The following is a 19,618-nucleotide window of genomic DNA, read 5'->3' as shown; positions in this document are numbered from 1 at the left end:
ATAGTTGTTAAGACATCTGCTAAGTATTAGTGTACATCATGTATTCGACTTGGCGTACATTAATTAAAGACATAAGTTAATATGTCTAATACACCATTTGCTAATGCTTTCTGTACCAGCTCATGTACCATTAACAGATTATAAACTGCTGGTTTGCAACTATATTAACAAGCTGTGTATAAAGTATGGTAATGCAGTTATCAAACACCTTATGAATTGTATTATGAATCAAATCCATAATGTTTAACAGTGTTTATTAATGATTAACATAGCATTTAATAATAAGCTTATTAATTATTTAATAATGTATTGTTAATGTTTCAAAATGTTTTATAAAGGGTTAACTACCTATTAGTTAACACTTTGTAAATGCCAAAAAGCGTTGACTTATTATAAAGTGTTACCCAAATAGGAAGAAGCATTTGAACACACAGCATGGAATGAAGTTACTGGAACGTCATGTGTTCGATGCATGCAGCAGTGCAGCTAACGTTCGCGCTTCATCTCTAACTATCTAAGGTAGAGCTAAACTGCTCAAAAGTGATCACAACCACTTGTTACTGTGTGAAGCAATTTGCTTTTATTGTGTGTAATCGATCTAGTTATCTTCTGTCCCGTCGTTTGAAGCATACATTTTAGCTCTGGCATTCGTCTCCCATTAGTATTGATCTTATTGATCATTTCACGTTATCGGGGCGGCGTGTGTTATCAGCAAACGTTCGCGTGTCACATTATTAAACTGAGCATATCGATTTTTAATCCATTATTAAACTTAGCATTTTAATTGTTTAACCTTTTAATAGTCCTGTTAAATGTGCCTGAAAATGCCTAAACAACATACCCAAAGTACATTGAAAGCTTTTGTTGAACCATTTGGAGTACATGCATGTAAATGGTCTCTTTTGAAAGGTGACACTGAAGTTATTTCCCCTGTTGTTAGGACCCCTGTAAGTCCTACTGGTGTTGAGTAATAGAAGCTTGAACACAAGGAAACTGAAAGTTTCTATCTCCGACTAGATTTTGTTTTGAAAACAGAGGCCTGAAGAGGCCTAGAGGTGGTAGGTATTAGCTCATTTCAGAGCCAGTCAAAGCCAGTTTGAGAAATTCGTTTAGAACGAGTGTGTGTGTGTGGGGGTGCAGGACGCACAGACCTATGGCTGTAGAGGGGAACATCGATAAGAGAATCGATAAGGAATCAAATCGATAAGCAGGAACTGATAAGGAGTCGGAATCGTTAAAATATTATCAATACGCATCCCTATATACAGTTAACAAACCTCTTCTTTGTAAAATATTTCGTCTTAAATAGTCAGGTGGGAGTCAGGTGGCTGAGCGGTTAGGGAAGCGGGCTAGTAATCAGAAGGTTGCCAGTTCGATTCCTGGCTGTGCGAAATGACGTTGTGTCCTTGGGCAAGGCACTTCACCCTACTTGCCTCGGGGAGAATGTCCCTGTACTTACTGTAAGTCGCTCTGGATAAATGACTAAATGTAAATACGATGGGAACCCATCACATTAACAATTCTAAAACGCACCACACGCCAAATGTTGTCTTTTTTTGTCAAGCGTCTCAAAGCTCAGATTCCGAGTCAGAGTTTCATGCAGCTATTTCGTTGCAGTGAATGGGTGTGGGCACTCATCGGGCATAAACAGAAAATGTTTACTCCTCGACAGGTCTGCAAACGCCTTTGTAAACCGAGATTTGTTAACCAAGACCGTAGGTCGAGGTTTACAAACAAATCGTTTTAACAAATCGAGGCGACAAAGCGTTTGCAGACCTGTCGAGGAGTAAACATTTGCTGTTTATGCCCGATGAACATTTGGTTTCTTATATACTACAACAATACGTGGGAAGATCCCAAATCAAACACGTCGAATCTGGAGCAGACGCCATATTGTCAGAGCAATCAGCTGCACTTGCACTGGTGACGTCACTACATCTCCAACACAACATATCAAAAACATCAATTCCTCTTCTGTCTGCTTCAGATGCTTCTTTAAAACGGGAAGCGATTGCGGGGCGTTTGCGGACCTGTGCAAAAACCGTATTTGGTTGTTTTAGGCTTTTTTTTTGGCTTTTTAGGCTACTTTGTTGCCAGGCAGTCTTAAACTGTTAGAACCCCAGTGCCACATATGGGACAGTATTCACACAGGCATTGGCATTTAAATAATAGTTTGTTTCATCAGTTGAAAAACTGATCTGGGACTTTTGACTCAAGTAGTGGGGGTGCTAGCTTGTTCGCATAGCTTCCTAAACAACTATGGAATTCTACATTTGAGTTTTTTGGTGGATTTACCTGACTCATTGTCAGAAATGTTGGAATCAAAGACAACAGACATCCACAGGGGCTATTTCTAACAAACGTTGACAATGAAATGCGCCGGCTCTTCAGACCTAGATCAGGTGCATCAAGGAGCGGCAGCAGCACTCTGTCAGGAGTTAGTCTTGTGAGAGTGTGAGAATGTGAGAGTATAATGGTATATATGTGAGAGTATAGTGTTATATGTGTGAGGGTATAATGGTATATATGTGAGAGTATGGTGTTGTATGTGAGAGTATAATGGTGTTGTATGTGGGAGTATAATGGCATATATGTGAGAGTATAATGGTATACATGTGAGGTTATGGTGTTGTATGTGAGACCAAGTTGTTTATTTGCAAGAGTATAATGGTGTTGTATGTGAGAGTATAAGGGTATATATGTCAGAGTATAATGGTATATATGTGAGGTTATGGTGTTGTATATGAGACCAAGTATGAATTATGGCCTATACGGCCTCTCATAGAAACTTGTCTAGGCTGTGTATTCATTCACGAGAACATATCAGAGGACATACACGCCCTACAGTAAGCCAGATATGGCAATGTTTTACATTGACCTCTGTATGACAGAATACTCTAGAATTCTCCTCACTAGGACAATACCACATTCACTTCACCACATTATGGGTTGGTAGCTGAGAGATAAACTATGACAAAATGAGGGTTTGTTTGGTTTATTGAAAAACTAATCTTCTTCGGATATAATGTAAATTATAAAGGAATGCTTCTATTTATTAACGTTTATGTGCATGTATAGGACCTTATGTCTTAGATCTAAAGTACTATTTAACATAGAGTAACTAAAAACATACAGTAAAATAGTCTTCTTCAAAGAAAGCATCAGAAAGTAAAAGGATGACTTGGGAGTGAACTTCGTAGTTTGGATTATCTAACTGCTTGGCAAAGAAAACTGCTTTGGAGGAAATAGCTTAGGCTGTAGAGATATTGTCAGTTTGGATAATAATTAAAACAGTTTAGCAGCTTGTTATAATGCATGAGTGATTTAGCTGCAACGACCTGAAATGTACTGCCATCTAAAATCTGCTGCAAGCTTAATTAATGTACACTATAGTATGACAGTAAAATTACATTTATTTTAAGACCAATATAATTCTTCTGCATCAGACCGGAAATGGAAAAATAATCTGGGTGAAAAATTAGAAACATTCAAAGGCGAATCAACAACTACTAGATTGCCTTCTCCAGATGCACCCAAAAGAAAATTGCTCCTCACAGTCCTGCTCTCAGCTTGTAAGTATGATGTATGAATGTGGCCGGAGTTTTATAATTGAGTGGATCATGAACAAGTTTGTTAATATAGTTTTGACATTGAGGAGTTAGCCTTTCTTGCGGCTCAGTCTAAATGATGGTCGAATTTGGCTTGGCATTAACTTCCAGTTAATGAAAGATGCCTCCAGTTGTATTACATGGATTCAAATCAGTTAAAGGGATGTCCTTTATGTTAGACTGCGCAGCCTTTTCCATTAAGCATGTGAGCTACGATTTGGAATGAAGAAATGGTCAGAGAAGTAAACAATTTGTCCCATTTTCAGTTTCTAGGGGTTTATTTGGCTAAAGTGTATCCTGTTGATTGAAATCTTCCAAGAAAAATTCCAATAGATACAGCAGTACAGAAAATGTAGTAAACACCATCCCAGCAGGAGGCTGCCCTTTCCAGAATTTCACCACAAAAGTATGAATGTGTCGGAGGGTGTCAGATCTTTCCCCCTGAGAACGAGACCCAAGAAAATAAAGGGCAAATATGCTTGTCCATATAACACCGTATTTCACTGCTATTGCACATATTACTCACTGAGGTCTCCCCAAAGGCTCAGCTCATTAAACGTTGCACAGGAGGAAAGGGAGATTACAAAGGCATCCATAATGGAGAAGTTAGCCATCTGCTTGCTCATTGTTACCAGGATGTTGCCATAATCTATAAACAAACATCAAACAAGGTCCTGAGACAGATATTCAGAAACTGCCTTTTAATAGAGTCACTTCTCAGAAACAGAACTGAGCGAACTGAATTTCAATGTCTACCTTGCATGGTTTGGTCAATTCTAGTATATTGTCCATGGTTTCCAAATGCCTGTGCTGCAGATGGTGGTTTACATGTATACATAAGACCACAATGTAAATGAACCACATGTTCGTGAATCCAATTTAGACATTTCATGTGAATCAGTGACACAGGATTAAGACAACACATACAACACACAAGAACATTGAAACACACAATTGACTGCTCCTTTAACTTCACCTCATTCTAGACCCACGTCAGCAGGAGCTAGGGATACCTCAGAGGGTGGGAATTAACCAGGCAAGGTAGAGGGAGTTTGTAGCTCTGAGCCCCAGCTGGTTGTTGGCCCAGAGTCAACCCAAGCATCATCTTAGTCAAAGGGCTGGCCTGTTGGGATAGGATTGACACAAGGCTAAGAAGCTAGTGGAAAATTATGTTCCGTCCTCCTAATGTCTATCTAACCCCTTTCTCTCCATATCGGAGAGAAAGGGGCTATCGCTCCGCCATAGACCTTTTCCCTCCATTCCCTCTTCTCCCGTCAGCTTAACCTCTCACTCACTCTCAGTGTCTGCAGCTAGACTATATCCCCCCTCTGCCTTCGACAAAGCCGCAGGGAAGGAATTTATAATCCATCTGAAAACATCCTCCCTGTTTTCTGAACCATACTTTATGGATGCAGTGCAATTTTTATTCCTGGCCAACCAACACTGCGTTTGAAAGAAGGGGCCCTAATCTCTCCAAATTGTTGCAAAGAGCCAGAAAAGTGAAATCCCCCATTTCACAGTTGCATGAGCTTATTAAGGGGTCTCTTGGAAAGTGCTGTGTTTGTAGGATTTGCAGAGCAAAACTGAGCAAAATGAAAATAACGGGCGAACAGCGGCGCACCGCAACCCACCGTATCAGAGTTATCAGTTCCCCACCTCTCTGTCAAGCACTTTCTAGCTAAAACAAGCCGCCCCTATGAAAACACGAGGAACTGACTTCAAATTTAATTCTCCTTTTCTTCCTTCAACTCTTTGTCGCCACATATGTACTCTTATTGTTTGAAAGTGAGTAACTCATTTTTAGCAAGTACCGTCAGTGGATGGTTTCATTTTTCTAAAACAATACGTTTGATTCTGGGGTTAAGACTGTACTGTTGGATTATCAAGCAGGATTTATTTTGCTAGTCGGTGACAAACCATAAGCATACATGCTTGCAGGAGATTCTAGCATGTTGCCAGGGAACTTGATTGCTCCCTCAGGGCACAGCGGGGCTCATGGTATTTACATTCACCAGATACTCCTTACCCTTTGTTGTAATTGCACAATAGGTCAATCAATTATTCATGTTCATCTGAGTAAATTACTGTCACCTGTGAAAGGTCCCCTAACAGATTGTTGTGAATAAGACAAACTAGTTTTGACACTGGTAAAATCTAAAACTAGTTTGAGGTGCAGATCCAAAAGGAATTGGAAAGATAGTAGTGAAGAGAACGGATTTGACTAGATTGATGTTTTATTGAATCAAAAAGCTATATGAACTCTATGTGCCCATGATAACCTAACTTTTCTTCTATGACTATTAGCGCAATGTAGTTTGTAATAGGTTTGTACTGTATCTGTTTGAATGTATTCAGCTTTTTCGATATGTTGTTAAAAAGGACAGTAAAAAATCGAGCAGGGGATTTATAAATAATTTTCAGTATGATTTATGTTTCTGCTGTTATGCTACTTAATGTATTTGAACTCCAACCCCAAATGGAAATCTGCTTCAGAAGATTTTCATTCAAACCAAGTAACCAGACATTTCTTTAACAAATTGCCAGTTTATCCTCCCACGTTTAGGGAAGTCCGGAAAGCTTCAATGTATCCTTCCACCTCCTCAATGTAGTTAGCCACAACATTTGGACTAAGACAGTAAGTGCATTCACATGTGTATTAATGTCCAGTGAATTTGGCTCTGTGTTCAGGCAATAGCCCTCTCATGTCCCCAGTCTCTGGTTTGGATGATAAACAATACTCAGGAGTTTGTCTTCCTCCTCCCTCTGTTTTTGTCTTGCATTGAATTAATCTCCATATTAGGGTATTGCTGTGCAGAGGAGGTCCTGGTCCTTTTCAAACATGGGATACAATTCATAGGATCAAACTATTAAATAGATAAATAGACCATGCATGGCTTGGTCTTCAGTTTCCAGTACTAGGAAGGTGGCTTATTTTCAACACGTCTCTTCTGTAAATGTTCCTTCTCATAAACCATCCAGCAAGCAGCTGTCAGTGAAAGTGTATCACACACAAAAAGTATAGTTATTGAAACTATTGTCTCCGAAAGTAAAAGCAGGAAATGGTCATTAGGATGTAAGAATGGAGAATATACAGTACAGTAAACATAGATGGACCTCTACTGTTTAATGTAAGATACTATGTAAGAAGCTTTGGCTCTTTAAGTAAAAGCTTCTGTTGTGTTTTGGCCCAACTGCCTGTGGAGAGAGCTTTTTTGTAATTACATCCATAGTGGTAAACACCTTCAACCAGACACCTCATGCCAATGTGTAAAAGCCCTGTACCACTTATTAGTAGCAACTAGTATTTATCCTCTTCAAGTTGTGTTACAACGAATAATATAACACAGGTTAGCAAGCTTAGGAGTCTTCAGTGGTCACGGCTGACATTGCAACTAATCAAGGCTTTACCTGTGAGAATCATAAGCAATTGTCTTACAGACACCCAGTGAATTATTTCAAATCAACCTATTATTCTTCAGGCTTCATCCCCAATTGGCCATTCAAAATAGCTTGGTTTGTTGGAGTTTTCTTTCCTGAGAGATTACTTTCTTGCGTTAACTAAATGGAAGGCCTTATTGGATTCACCATTCCTGTTTTGTTTGTTATTTCACTGAAATCTAGTAAATGCCACGCTACAACATCTCCATCTTGTTTTTTTGTTTGTCAATTGTGTGTTTCCTTGATGCATGCCTTGAGTTATTTTTGCCTTTGTCAAGTCTGCACTCTCCACACGCTTCTCTCTGCAACTCTCTCTTTCTCCCTCTCTTTCTTTTTCAGCCAAACTATACAGATCAATATAATCGATGACGAGGAATATGAGAAAAACAAGAACTTCTTCCTTGAGATTGGAGAGCCTCGTCTGGTGGAGATGAGTGAGAGGAAAGGTGGGGAGTCCCCTTTCCCAGGCTTTGGCCCCTCCCCCAACCCCACCCACTCGTTGTCTGTGCTTGCTCAGACCAAAATACTGTATGGACATCCAGGGAGAAGTAACCATGACTAAAGTACTAGACATTTGCCTATTGTTCTTGTTGAAGAGCACTGTGTAGGCTGGTTTAGCCTATTTCCTCAGAGGATGTAAAGCTTTGTTATCCTCCTGCTATCCTCTTATAGATTTGATGATTTAGAAATCAGATGTCAATTGCAAACCAGTATACACAATGGTCTTCAAGGGTCATAAATGGGCCAGTGGACTACTAGATTCAACCTGTTATGCTTACTTACAGATTTTTCAGGAACATCCTTCAGTCAGTGATTGTTGATGGGGGTGACTATCAAAAGTTGTACAAAGTCCTTTTATGTCCAAAGGAATTGAACACAGCTCCTACCAAAATCAAGATGTATGTGCTCCTATTTTACATGAGATGGAGTGAGTGTGTGTGCAACCCTCTCTATCAATCCCTGTCCAAATCCATCGGTGGTATTTGTGTAGCATGACAACCACCTCCTACCCAACTCCACAAACCATCCACCCCTCCCTCCACCTCCCTCCCTCACCTATGTCCCTTTTTGTTTTTTGTTTTTTTGTACCCATGTCTTGTGTTCCCTCACAGGAAGACCCTAGCGATTAGAATACTTGACCACGAGGAGTATGATAGGAGAGCCAGCTTCTACATAGAGCTGCAGGAGCCCACATGGAACAAGAGGTTGACAGGTGTGAGAGTCTCTTCCAGAATAGTCCGCTGAGCTGTTTCCAGTCTTCTTACCTCCTCCTCCTTCTCCTCCTCTTCCTCCTACATGCTGTCTTCCTCTCTCTCTCCTATCTCCCACTCTGCGCTTTGCCTCTTTTTGCTGTCGCAGGGCCTGCCCTTTAGTTTGCTGCATTGCATTGCTTCTGGCCAGCTTTGTTTACAGGAGGCGGTAGGGAGGATAATATCTGACCAGTTTTAAAAGTTGATACCTGGCCCTTGCAGGACCCCAGTCAAAAAGCCTTGAGAGATATAAAAAAACAAAAATAGTCCCTATTGAAGATACTTTAGCATTGTACAACAAGTGGTCATATGAATGCACAGTATCTTGTTTTTGTGTGGTCTTGAAACGAGCGAGTAGCATGCCTTGTCCATTCTAACCATTCTCCTTGTCTCTTTCTAACCATTCTCCTTGTGTTAAAATTTGGGAATTTCTGGAAACATTTACGTCGCTGTACAGTATTACAGTTTTTGACATTTTACATCTGCTGGTGACATATTTGTGTACCTCAAGCTTGCCCCTCCTATCCATTGTGTATGCCAGAAATTCAGATGCATTATGCAAAATGATTCATTAGGATTACAAACTATAAGCATAATTTGTTTATTAAGTATTGATTTTAAATAAGAAATAGTCTGAATCACATTAAGAAAAACATACAATCGTTATTACATACTGTACATATTGATGTATAGACATTTTATTTAATAATTCCATAGTTTCATAGAAAACACTGTGCTTTCCAGGACGCCATTGCTATGCTACTTTTGATGCCATCAGTCTGTGTTTAGGCTATTTATCACTATTATTTAAACTAACTGAGGAAAAATCTGTGACATCAACAAACACTGTGTCAGTATACAGCACAGTAATTCAGGTACCACTTCTGCCTTTACACCGGCATGGTTCACAAGACATTACTCATTTAATGCACACAAAGCATTATGGTTTGTCACAAAAAAACTAACTAGGGAGGTATATGGATGAACTCAAGCACACTTGGAAAAGTGTCCTCAGATATTGCATCATAACTGGCTTATCTGTCATGTTTTGCCCTCAGCTCACATGTTCATTCTCTTGTTCCATTGTTACTGTGTCCATTTCCCACTTACCTCTGCTCACCGTCTGTGTCATCTGTTTCCCCCCTATCAGCTGTGTTGCTTCAAGAAGTTGGTAAGCAGTTCACTTTTTCTTGTCCTCTGCTGAGATCTTCTGTCACACTGACTGTCTCAGTTTTTCATTGTCTGAATCATTCGTTGCTTCAACTGTCATTGTCTGTACCATTGTAGTGAAAGAATCTTTAGATAAACTGACAGCTGTACTTTTTACTGCATATTTAAATATTTCATATTTATTTCCTTTTGTTGTTGACAATATTATTCGTAATGAAAACTCAATGTTTTGGGATGTAATAACAAGCCACCAAAACTGGGATTAAGAAACTGGGATTAGTAATGGGTATCTTTTGATTTTCCTTCTCATTTTAGGTGGATTCGTTAAAACAGGTATGAGATACGACAGCAACAATGCTATGCTTTATACAGTGATTTCTACTAATTCCAGTTGGAGTTCATTAATCAAACATTTCCATTAATTTCTGATAGACAAAAGACTTTATGGTAAGAAACGATTCAGTGTTGTGACAGTTTGCTTTGAAAATCAATCTAAATGTAAAGCAGAAATTGTGCTTCTCCGACCCGCTACTAATAATCCATCTGAGGCTTTTTGTCTACTGCTCAGACTGGATTTGTTATTATGTCTACTAGACGTCACGTGTCTGTAATTGACATAATAGAGATGTTGATAGAATCATTAGGAACGATTTAGAACTAACCAACACAAGATGGCTTTCTTGTGGAAGTCCCTTTAGCTAACCATGTATAAATTCGAGCATGGTGTGTTTTCACGTGGATTATTCTTCCGACGTCACAGTGTGTACGCTCGGAACTGGGATTTTGTAGTGCCCGCTTTTGTCACACTTTTGGGCATGCTTCATGGAGCGAGTGCAAACTCTGTCCAATGAATCTCCCAACACTGTGGCAAAAAAGTGTGAACGTGAGGAATAACCTCCCTGTGTGTGTGACCTCACTGTGTGATGTGTGTCTCTCAAGACACATGCCATTTTGCATGCTGCAGGGGGGGATGGGTCACTCAGTCAACCCTAATGTGACCTCTGAAGGGGGGCCTCTGCCCGCTGAGGCAGATGGGAAGGCGCCCATAGGTATGCAGTCACTGGTGTCACTGAGTATGGTCCGTGCTCTTTTAATGGCGGGGTCACACTTTACCACTCACTAAGGTTGGACCTCAAATCAAGTCCAGAGGGAACTGACATTCTGGCAGCTCTCAATCCCTTTACCATGTGCAGTACTTTAATGACTGCTACCATGCTATTTACATATTTACATTCCAATTTGTCAAATGAATTCCAATTTGTTTATTGTTTAGCAATTGAAAAGGACTTCCCTTTTTCTTAACAGTTTTCATTAGAGAAATACTAATTGATGACATATGGAATGTACATGATATAGGTGCAACAATGTAAGCGTGAAGTCATTTCCACTACAGTTTATACAGTACCTCGACACTTCATTTGAATGTTGTTGTCTTAACACCTGGAATAACTGTGCCACTTCTACAGAATGCTGACTATATTTGTATGATGGTACTGTATTCAGTATCACACTTGGTCCAACCAAGTGTTGAATTTGATGCTTCGTATGAGCTTTTAATGAAGGCATTGCTAATCATCAATAACTTCACGAGACATTTACATTTACATTTACATTTAGTCATTTAGCAGACGCTCTTATCCAGAGCGACTTACAGTAAGTACAGGGACATTCCCCCGAGGCAAGCAGGGTGAAGTGCCTTGCCCAAGGACACAACGTCAGTTGGCATGACCGGGAATCGAACTGGCAACCTTTGGATTACTAGCCCGATTCCCTCACCGCTCAGCCACCTGACTCCCAATTAGACATATCACCTTTCAAGGTTGGCAAATACTGTATGTATAATAACCCCTCATTTAGACATTGGGCCCTGATCAAACACCTTTTGTTTCCTTTTATCCTGGATAGGTCAAAAGTTTCAATTGGGCTTTATGGATATTGATCTCTTTTTTTGATTGCTGAGTAAAAATGTGAAAAAAGCAAGAACTATAATTCAATTTAACTTTTAGTTTCATTGTAGTTTTGTAAGTATATCTGTAGTAACAACAATTGTACTGCTCCAGTATGCAATAACATGGTATTCCTGTTTAGCTGTATTATCTGAATAAGGTATGATTAATGTGGGGGGGGGGGCTCTCCTTGTGAAGGACCACCTTAACCCACAACTTAACCCATAGGGAGAATGCCTACATCAGACCTTGTATCACTTAAGGTTCATATAACCTCAATGTTGTTACTACATGTATTATTACGCAGTTAAATTGTTCAATTTTGACTTATCCAAAAAACTGGGTACCATGGTTTGGTTGAAGAATGGGCCACTGTAAAATGAATTGTTTTCAACTTGTCCCTCAGGCAGGGATGTCTACCGGAAAGTGCAGGGTAGAGATAACCCTGTTCCCTCCACCATTATCTGCATCGCAGGTATACGTTCACCAGTTTACATCTTTTTTTCTCCCCTTTTCCATTGTATCTTCCTTCTTCTTCATCCCACACACCATCCACCCTTTCTAGAATATTCTCTCTCATTCTCTCTTCATTTTAGTCATTACACAAATGATTTATTAATGGTCACTTTCATTATGTTTAAAAATTAGGGCTCAAGATTATAATTAAAAATAATCCGACATAGTCCTTTCACTTATCACTAAATTGGAACCTATCTATCTCAATCGGAAGGGTTCAGAAGGAGAGTTCAAGTGGATTTGGAGTAAACATCCAAGCAATTAAAGGTTGTTTTTCTATACAGCCACTCCTATATTGTACAGCCCATAAGCTAACTACTCATCTTATGAGTGGTTAGCGTACGTTTGCGGTTTGTGAAGATAGTCACATGTGATTCATGAATTAACCAACATGGATGTCTCACACCCCCGAGCATTAAAATGTTCAGTAATGTTCGTTTTTTGCCTCCAGTGTCACTATTCCTGTATGACCTCTTGTACTGAGCCATAGCAGTCATCCCGGTTCTTCTTGTCTTTGTGAGCTGCTATACCAATGACACTCACTGATGCTAATTGAATTCCACCATTCCAAATGCCACAGATGGATTATTTTTGTCAACTCTTCCAAAGGGCAATTTTGTAACCTACTGTTTGTATGGATTGAGGGTGACATTTTGATTGTTGAATTTCAGATACATACTTTGCCAAGTCATAACATTTGAAATATGGGATGACAAGACAAAACAAATGTATGAACATGTAGGAGACAGTGGGTCTTTGAGGTTAGCATACTGTTAACGGAACTGTGGAATTTGGTGAATTAAGGACATGAGGAGGGGGAAACAATGCCATGCTTCTCAGGTATTTTCATAAAGAGAGATGAGAGTGTGTCAAAAAAAAAGAGAGCATGTTTTGCGTTCCCATTTTAGATGCCGAACCTGAATCCAAAAGCGTGTTGTCCTCACGCAACAAACTGAGAATTGGCTGTGATATGATTAGTCATCGACTTTTAGATAAGCGCTAACTGTCTGTCTCTCTTGCTCCCTGTTTATTTGTCAGAGGAGGGCGATGAAGAGGCCCTCTCAAAGAAAGAAGAGGAAGAAAGGCGAATCGCAGAGATGGGCCGGCCCACCCTGGGAGAACATGTCAAACTGGAGGTGGTCATTGAAGAGTCATACGAGTTCAAGGTACTGTTGGTTTGACTTGGTTCTGGTGAGAAAGAAAGAAAGAAAGAATTAGATTAGAACGGCATCATATAGTTTGCTCAAACTAAAATCATCTTCAAATGTAATCACTCACCTACTCACCATTTTCTTTGCTTTTGGTTTTCTCTGAGATCCTCATCCACCTTCATTATAAAAAAACCTTAAGACAGGAGCCAATGAGCCAGTTGTACTTGAAAGATGGTATCTCCCACTCCCTCAAGTAGACTCAGTTGAAAGCCTGTACAATACTTTAATATCTTTTTTCAGACAGAAATGGTCTTGGGACATCTTTTAGTCCAAAAGGCATTTCGCCAAAAATGTCAGACACTGTTTTTTTTTGAAGACGTAACACTAGACGTAACTACAATTTGACATTTAATAACAAAATATGTTTATTAATCTCTAAGTAATTTTGAAAATTTTCTAAGGATAGGAGCAGGGCCAGATTGTGGTTCTGTGAGGTCCCTGGGCACATGGTTCTTTTGACATGTGTCTGTGATTAACACAAAGATAAGAGATTTTTGGAGCTTGTTCTATGACACGGGGGCCCTCACGATCTGAGGGGTCTGAGCAGACACTTAACGTAGCAAGCATACAGTAATACAATTCCAACAATACAACTAAAATAAAAATATCTTTAAAATGTACTATGTTTACAAATGATGTGTGTGATTAAAATAATACATGAATTACCACACACCTTTGATATCGTCACAGAACACAGTGGATAAGCTTATCAAGAAGACCAATCTGGCTCTGTTAATTGGAACTAACAGTTGGAGGGAGCAGTTTGTGGAAGCCATCACAGTCAGTTCTGGTAAGTCAACCCACATTCACCAATACAGTTAGCCACACTCACTAATACTTACTCCAGCCTGGAAAACCTAATAAACCAAAGTGTTCATTTGGTTTGGCAATAAAGAGTTTTCTTGGCAGCCTACAGCAGGCTCTTAAGAAATCATGTTTTGAAACGGATGTAATCTATGGAAATCAGGAATTTGTTTGTAGTTAAAAGTCTGTTTCAGTTTAGTTTGTACCATGACCATATCATGGGTGACCATACATGTAAAGCCATAAAGTGTATGTTTAATAAACTAAATAAAAAATCTAGTATGGAGATGCATGCCTTACTCATGCCTATCAGAAATGTTACTAACATATACTGTATAGCATGTGATATCTAGCATATCACATACTGTAGATGAACAACTAGCGTAATTTAATTTGTCCATCCAAACCGCACAATATTGTTGTTAAATGAACACTGTTGTCTATGTTAGCATGAAGCCAGCTGCTGGAATCATTTATAAGAATGCTTCCTACTGTTAACTGGAACAGAGCAAAGGCGACCTCCGAAGCCAAATCCTGAAACAATGCAATCTGAGGAAAAGACCCCCAATTGTGTCTGGTTGAAATCAACGCTTATTGTTTCTGAAACTGCTGTTGAGGAAGATTGTATGCATGAGAGTCTGACATAGATGACTAGCCAGCTATAGCAAATTAACACCTGATTGTACACTCTTAATTTTACAGATGTTTTTAAACATCTAGGCTTTCAGAGTCCCACAGATTACTAGTAAGATTAATTTTTACTGTTGGAGATATTGTTCTATTTTATTGATGGATAAGTGCCTTGCTGCAACATACATGCAAACAACTCAATAAATCTAAAGTAATTACTTAAGAGTCACTCATGTTGTTCCTATCCAGCTCATGTCCTGGAGCGTCATATTGGACTAAAAACAAACATTTGTGTATATTCTGGAACTATTTCTCGTAAAATGACGCAATAACTCTCTCTCACACACACACACAGACTCCTACTACCCACGTCACATACACAGTCTCTCAGTTCCTGAGTGGAACTGACACAGCTTGTTAGCGAAGGAAGAGCATATGGGAACAAGCATGGCATCCAAACCCAGGCTGAAATTCCACAGAGGCCTGAAATGTGATCATTAAAGCCCATGTAGCAAATTAACCACCGGAGAGTCTAGCCTAGGTTCTAATCCAGACAGACTCCCTTCTGCATCATGCAGACACATACACACACGCACACTCACACACTTTCACTCAGACACAAGCATACAGTACACACACAGACAGTCACACACTGTCACTCATTTATCTACCCACATTGATACGTGCAAGACTCGTTATTCATTTTTTGTTTTTCACACACACACGCTGCAAACATACTACATCATATATTTGTGTATTTATAAATGCTGGGAACTGTTGTTACTGATGGTCAATCATTACCAAGAAAGCAAATGTGATTTGCTATGAAGCATCGTCAACATAATCACAGCTGGACCTGTTTGCTCTCTCCCCTACTCAGAAATACACACTCACACACACAGTACTGTACATACACACAAAGTTATGTGTTCTACACCCTTTCACACAAGTCTCTACAAGTTCACTGACAAAAAACTAAACACACACACACACAGAAACCCACAAGAACAAACACATGCAGTAATGGACCCTTTTTCACTCAGATCAACAAAACCTTCAAATGGATTTTCACTTTGGCATTTTAAGCCGCGCTGTCAGGGGCTCTAATGAACCCTCTCATCAATGAAAGGTGACAATGCTCTCTGTTCTGACTTGATGTGATGAGAGACCTCCCTTTTTGTCTAAGGAGTGAATTTATGTCTGAGATGAAGAAGCTAGAAGTGTGAGGAGTCAGTGATTCTGCTGAAAATGGCTTATCCACAGTGCATGTTTGTTTCAAATGGGAAGAATTTTTGGCCCTTATTTCGATTTTTTGTCTCTTCTGTCACTGACACTTTTCTTCCATGCCAGAACGTGTCTGGAAAACTATAAAAATCAATAATGACCATGTAGCAGTTCTTTAAATATGTATCAGTAAGATAACATTTGTATGCCTAGCTGTGCGTTACTCACAGGAACGTTCTACATTCAACATTTTAAACCATAAAAGCAGAATAGGAGTTTCTATTTTGACCATAAAGTCATGTAGGTTTGAAGACATCCGTTCTATCCATCTGTATACATTCCTCTGTTTCCAGGCGACGACAATGACGACGAGTGCGGCGAGGAGAAGCTTCCGTCTTGTTTCGACTACGTCATGCACTTCCTGACCGTCTTCTGGAAGCTTCTGTTCGCCTTCGTGCCGCCCACTGATTACTGGAACGGCTGGGCCTGCTTCGTGGTGTCCATCAGTGTGATCGGAATGCTCACCGCCATCATTGGTGACCTGGCGTCCCACTTTGGCTGCACCGTGGGCTTGAAGGACTCGGTGACAGCTGTGGTGTTTGTGGCTTTGGGGACTTCTGTACCAGGTTAGTCCTTCATACACTACTGTAATACTGGGTAGAGGGTTGAACAATCTCACTGGGTGAGGAGGAAAATAAATTATACTGAGATTTTCTAACAGCCTTAACAATGTCAGTTTCAGTTTAGTGGAGCTGGCAGCTTCATGTGGTGGAGCTGGCAGGTTTGAAGTAGATATAAGTTAAATGCCTTCTTTTAGACTTGGTAACCCAATATTTAGTTTGAAAACTGAAAGTTTGCGGCTAGAGTTAGTGTAAAGAAATTGCTATGTCATGACATAGAATTTAGTTTTAGCAACATTTGTGAAAGTTATTGTGAAAGTGTAAGAAGGGACAGTATGGAGGACAAGATAAAAATTGGTTTGTGGCATAATTTATACCGCTAAACTGTAGTTAAGTGTAACTACTTCGCAGTTACTACAATATTGTTACTTTTGGTATTGCTATGTAGTTATTATATAAATGGCTACCAAGAATTGTATTAGGTATTTTCTGCAGTTGAATCAGAGATGCAATAGATGGCAACTTAATTACCTATGTCCAAAAGCATGCTACTTTATAACTATATCTAAGCAATATCAGATTTTGGAGTAGGTCATCCCAATATTCCCCATTTTCTTTGTCCTCTACTCTTCTGTTTCTCTCTCTATCCATCCACTCTTGTCTCCCCTCTAGACACATTTGCCAGCAAGGTGTCAGCCACCCAGGACCAGTATGCCGACGCTTCCATAGGCAACGTGACGGGTAGCAATGCCGTCAACGTCTTCCTGGGCATTGGCGTGGCGTGGTCCATCGCCGCTATCTACCACGCATCCAAGGGCCAGACCTTCAAGGTGAACCCTGGCACTCTGGCATTCTCTGTCACCCTCTTTACCATCTTTGCTTTTGTGTGCGTGGGCGTGCTCATGTACCGGCGCCGGCCTGAGATTGGCGGCGAGCTGGGCGGGCCTCGTATCCCCAAGATATTGACCACAACGCTCTTTTTCAGTTTGTGGCTATTGTATATTGTTTTATCGTCGTTGGAAGCCTACTGCCACATTAAGGGTTTCTAGAACCTACCCAGTTGGCTTGGGGGGAAAAAATCCACTTTGACTTGGAAACACCTCATCCAAGGTATCTTCAATGCCGACTACAACCATCAGAAACTTTTAAGCCGTTCAGTGCAACATAGTGTTCTCTGAACCAGTGACAACCACCTTGCCCACATCCATGGGATCAATCCCTTCATTGGGATCTGTGTTCATCCCTTTATTTAAGCATTCATCGGTCTCTGCGTTGTGTTTGATTACATTCACCATGATTACAAACTTTCATGAAGCATCGACTATAAATATAATCCCTTTAATCCAAGTTTTTGTAAAGCAGAGAGGTCACACACTGTACAACGACTTTGGAAATGTTGACCATAACTATGTGGAATCTGATGCTATCGATGTGCGCCTCCGTATTGTTAACCTCTTCATGGCTCACATCTCAGGGCTCTGAGTTGTTCAGAACATCCAAGCCTTCTAATCGTACAGCTAAAGCACCCCAGCCTAAAGGCACTTTCTTCTCGTCCACTACAACTATTTATGCCTCATCAGAGACCTGTCCATACTCCATTTCCATTTCAGTCTTTGAGCGTACAATAATATCCAATGCAAATTAGTAGATATCTTAGTATAGGAGTAAATGAACCAATTTTGCATCATGTAGCGCCTTCTACAAAAACATGAACATCAGAGGTAACAGTTCTAGAACACACATTATTTGCATGTAATACATGAAGTGAGGGATACGGGTTGGGCAAGGGGTTTAGTCCAGGGAATACGGACCCAGGTTAGGGTAAGGGATGTAGTGCTACATACTTGAAGCCTGGACTGGGACCGATGCAACAGTACTGACCAATGGACATTTTTTAACATGTGCAAGGTCACACCTTAATAAAGGAACGCAAAATAGGGGAAAAAATACTCCCCTGGATATCCAGATGCTTCTGTGTATTTGTCCTTTAGCTACTTAGTTGTGCCAGAACTATAAACAGCTCTTTTTATTCATGATTCAGCTGTGAATTAGGCTGTAGGTTGTATATTCAAAATGTAATTTTGTTCAAAAGGAAAAAAAGTGTGTTTGGATGTGGAGAACTTCAAAGTGAGCCTTAAAAGGGCTTCGGACGGTTTCCAAGATTACTATGGAAAATTAGGAAAAACAAGAAGGGATCAAATAAAAATAGATTATGTGATTTTTTGGAATATTTTTGGGGCTGGTTCGAATGAAAAGGGAAATATTTTTGGTGATTAATGCTTAGTTCCTGATGTAAACTTTTAGGAAATTACTCATTTCATGACAACAGTAGATGATAATGCTGCGGTGATGGCTGTAAATTAAATGTTAGTGACATGCTAATACATTATTCTGTGTCCTTTTGTAATGTAAGTTAATTAGCAACATGTCACTAGTGTGTCAACATTTTCCCTCTAGATAATTAGCAACAACCATATTACACGATAGTTAAGTTAAAAGCCAACTAGACATGACTGATTTTCCTGTTTTTTTTTATGTGTAAAAAGGTTCGAATGAAACCAAACTGATTACCAAACTACTATACATGTCACACAAAATACTTTTTGTGTTTTGTGATGTTTTTTGAAGGTAAATGGTAAATTCAGCCTCATAATATGTCTGCTAGTAGACCTCTTACTTTCTTGATGGAGGTAGAAACAAACACGTTCTACCAATCCCTTCAAAAGTGGTATGTACCAGGCAGCAGACAGCAGACAAAATAGACAAATTCAATTTCTTGAAAAGTCAAATCGCTGTCAACTATATGTTTTGAGGTTGAGGTTTCCAGCCATTCTCACCTGTTGAATTCTGTTCTAAGCACAGTGTGCTTGTCTTGTCTGTTGCTTTTTCTGTCCATTTTCTGAAATTGAAGTAGCAATGTGTTATCTATTATTTGTGCATGGATGAAAAGATACTTGTATATAATACAACTGGTCTGAAGTGCTGTGCCATTGTTGTTTGTGACCTGTAAACATTAGTTGAATCCAGTGCTAGCCCCAATCACTACTGTTTTGGGAAAGTGAGTAACAGACTGTGCACTTTTAAGTTTTAAAAAGTCCCCCAAGTCGATTCATGGGGAAGGACATTTTACATAAACTTTTGGATTTATATTGGTAGTTCTCTTGTGTATTTTGGCTGTGTGGAAATGCCAACTTGAGGAGA

The 19,618-nt window shown here is 39.7% G+C and overlaps 1 protein-coding gene across 16 annotated transcripts in view; it reads left to right on the top strand.

Moving 5' to 3' along the window:
* The window catches only part of slc8a1a (solute carrier family 8 member 1a), a 30,176-nt gene extending 12,710 nt beyond the window's left edge, over positions 1-17,466 (top strand). Inside the window, exons 2-10 of one of the 16 annotated variants that reach the window (XM_067259165.1) lie at positions 7,386-7,492; positions 9,447-9,467; positions 9,782-9,799; positions 9,899-9,913; positions 11,819-11,887; positions 12,967-13,094; positions 13,830-13,929; positions 16,151-16,423; positions 17,090-17,466. In XM_067259165.1, coding sequence (XP_067115266.1) covers positions 7,386-7,492; positions 9,447-9,467; positions 9,782-9,799; positions 9,899-9,913; positions 11,819-11,887; positions 12,967-13,094; positions 13,830-13,929; positions 16,151-16,423; positions 17,090-17,466 — 1,108 coding nt within the window. Of the gene's footprint in view, positions 1-7,385; positions 7,514-7,654; positions 7,664-8,158; positions 8,283-9,446; positions 9,468-9,733; positions 9,746-9,781; positions 9,800-9,898; positions 9,914-11,818; positions 11,888-12,418; positions 12,439-12,920; positions 13,095-13,829; positions 13,930-16,150; positions 16,424-17,089 lie in introns of all 16 variants that reach the window. The other 15 variants (XM_067259166.1, XM_067259164.1, XM_067259169.1 and 12 more) reach the window with 15 other exon arrangements.
* Positions 17,467-19,618: the final 2,152 nt, after the last annotated feature.

The sequence above is a fragment of the Osmerus mordax genome, chromosome 21 (assembly GCF_038355195.1).
Source record: "Osmerus mordax isolate fOsmMor3 chromosome 21, fOsmMor3.pri, whole genome shotgun sequence".
In the NCBI taxonomy this organism is placed as follows: domain Eukaryota; kingdom Metazoa; phylum Chordata; class Actinopteri; order Osmeriformes; family Osmeridae; genus Osmerus; species Osmerus mordax.
This window is presented reverse-complemented; position numbering and strand designations above follow the sequence as displayed.